The 1,379-nt window shown below is 26.2% G+C and overlaps 1 protein-coding gene across 1 annotated transcript; it reads right to left on the bottom strand.

Annotated features, from left to right (window-relative positions):
* Positions 1-357: 357 nt before the first annotated feature.
* On the bottom strand, positions 358-1,347 carry LOC126904914 (uncharacterized). The gene is made up of 3 exons (XM_050684318.1): positions 916-1,347; positions 717-768; positions 358-668 (listed from the first exon to the last, which is right to left on the bottom strand). The coding sequence occupies exons 1-3, from the start codon at positions 1,168-1,170 to the stop codon at positions 358-360; spliced, it is 618 nt and encodes a 205-aa protein (XP_050540275.1). The 5' UTR covers positions 1,171-1,347.
* Positions 1,348-1,379: the final 32 nt, after the last annotated feature.

Here is a 1,379-nt window from a genome sequence, read left to right as displayed (position 1 = left end):
ATCACATAAGTACACTTTTATAAACAAAATATGGCATTTTACCAAAGGTAAATAAATTATAATAGATCACTGTCTTAAATATGTATATATATTTTTGTAATAAAAAATAAAAATATAGTTTATAAGAAAATATAGTCATCAAAACATTGAAATAAAATTCAAATATTAATTATAAGCTTAAAAAAAATTTAATATGTGTAATAATATAATAAAAAATAGATCTATGATCTATACATTTTTCGGTAGTTGTTGGAAACTAATTTCACAAATTCAAGTCTGCTAATTTTATTTTTATTAAACTTATCAATTGCCTCTTTTGTTTTATTGAAACGGATTCAATTTTATTCCTTACGCTTATTATCTCAATATTGCGTTATTAGAACTATATATTTTAATGTAATTATAAGATTGAACGTTTTCTATTAAAAGTTTTAAAAATATATTAATAGAAGGATGTGCCTTATAAAATTGTTCATTAAAATATGAATGGAATGATTCACGATTATTTGTTATCCGGGCCAATAAGGGGTCCATCAATGTCCAAATTTTTGGAGGATATTTGCTTTCCTCAGAAATATAATTGTCGATTAAGTAATCAGCATACTCAATAAAAGCTGTTCCCTCAGGTATTGATGTCATGAAGTCATCAACGAAACAATCAGACACGTCTTATGGATTTAAAAAAGTTAATCTGAAGGTACCTTTTAACCATTCACATGTTTTATAAGCATTACTCAAACCTAACTCTAGAAGTTTTCTGTACCTACTCTGGGTTAAGTGAAATCTACAACCAATTATAGTAACTAATGGCCACACAATTAGAGCAGCTTTGTGAATAGAAACTTCGAAATCGGCAGTTATATTTTCAGGATACAGTAATACATTTTTTTCAGAGCATTTATATTATTTTATAACCTCAAAAGCTTCTTTATAAGTCTCTATAAATTTATTTTTTAATAAACAAAAAACAAGTGGTACATAGTAATTGTTTATATATCCGTGTATGGTAAATAATTGTACAAAATGTTTTGGGTAATACTGAAAAGTTCCGTCTAAATATATTGATTTGGAATTGCAAAGAAATTTGAGGTTTGTATCACAAGAAAAAATAATAATATTTTTATTTATTTTAGCTTCGATGCGAAGCTGAGAAGGTATTAATTTTACCATGATGTGTTTATTTTTTTTTTGTGTCTGTCACTACTTTTTCTCAGCTCTCACTGGACCGATTTCTTTTAACAATACGTCAAAAGATCACAAATTGTATCTAGTTGAAGACATTACCCTTAAAAATTTAAAAATTTTCCCTCGTTCCCCGCAAATGGGGGAAATATCCAAAAAAATTACAAATTTAAAAATCGACAAATTTTGTCATTTTT

The sequence above is a fragment of the Daktulosphaira vitifoliae genome, unplaced genomic scaffold, assembly GCF_025091365.1.
Source record: "Daktulosphaira vitifoliae isolate Bord-2020 unplaced genomic scaffold, ASM2509136v1 Scaffold_4, whole genome shotgun sequence".
Lineage (NCBI taxonomy): Eukaryota > Metazoa > Arthropoda > Insecta > Hemiptera > Phylloxeridae > Daktulosphaira > Daktulosphaira vitifoliae.
The sequence above is the reverse complement of the archived record's forward strand: the minus strand, read 5'-3'. Positions and strand labels throughout refer to the sequence as shown.

What these genes read in the sequence shown, in the direction of transcription:
- LOC126904914 (XM_050684318.1), bottom strand. Translation starts at nt 1,170, where the DNA reads ATGGTAAAATTAATACCTTCTCAGCTTCGCATCGAAGCTAAAATAAAT. An exon ending in CTTATAAAGAAGCTTTTGAG is followed by an intron (nt 769 to 915) that starts GTTATAAAATAA and finishes CACTTAACCCAG; the next exon opens with AGTAGGTACAGAAAACTTCT. An exon ending in GAGTAATGCTTATAAAACAT is followed by an intron (nt 669 to 716) that starts GTGAATGGTTAA and finishes TAAATCCATAAG; the next exon opens with ACGTGTCTGATTGTTTCGTT.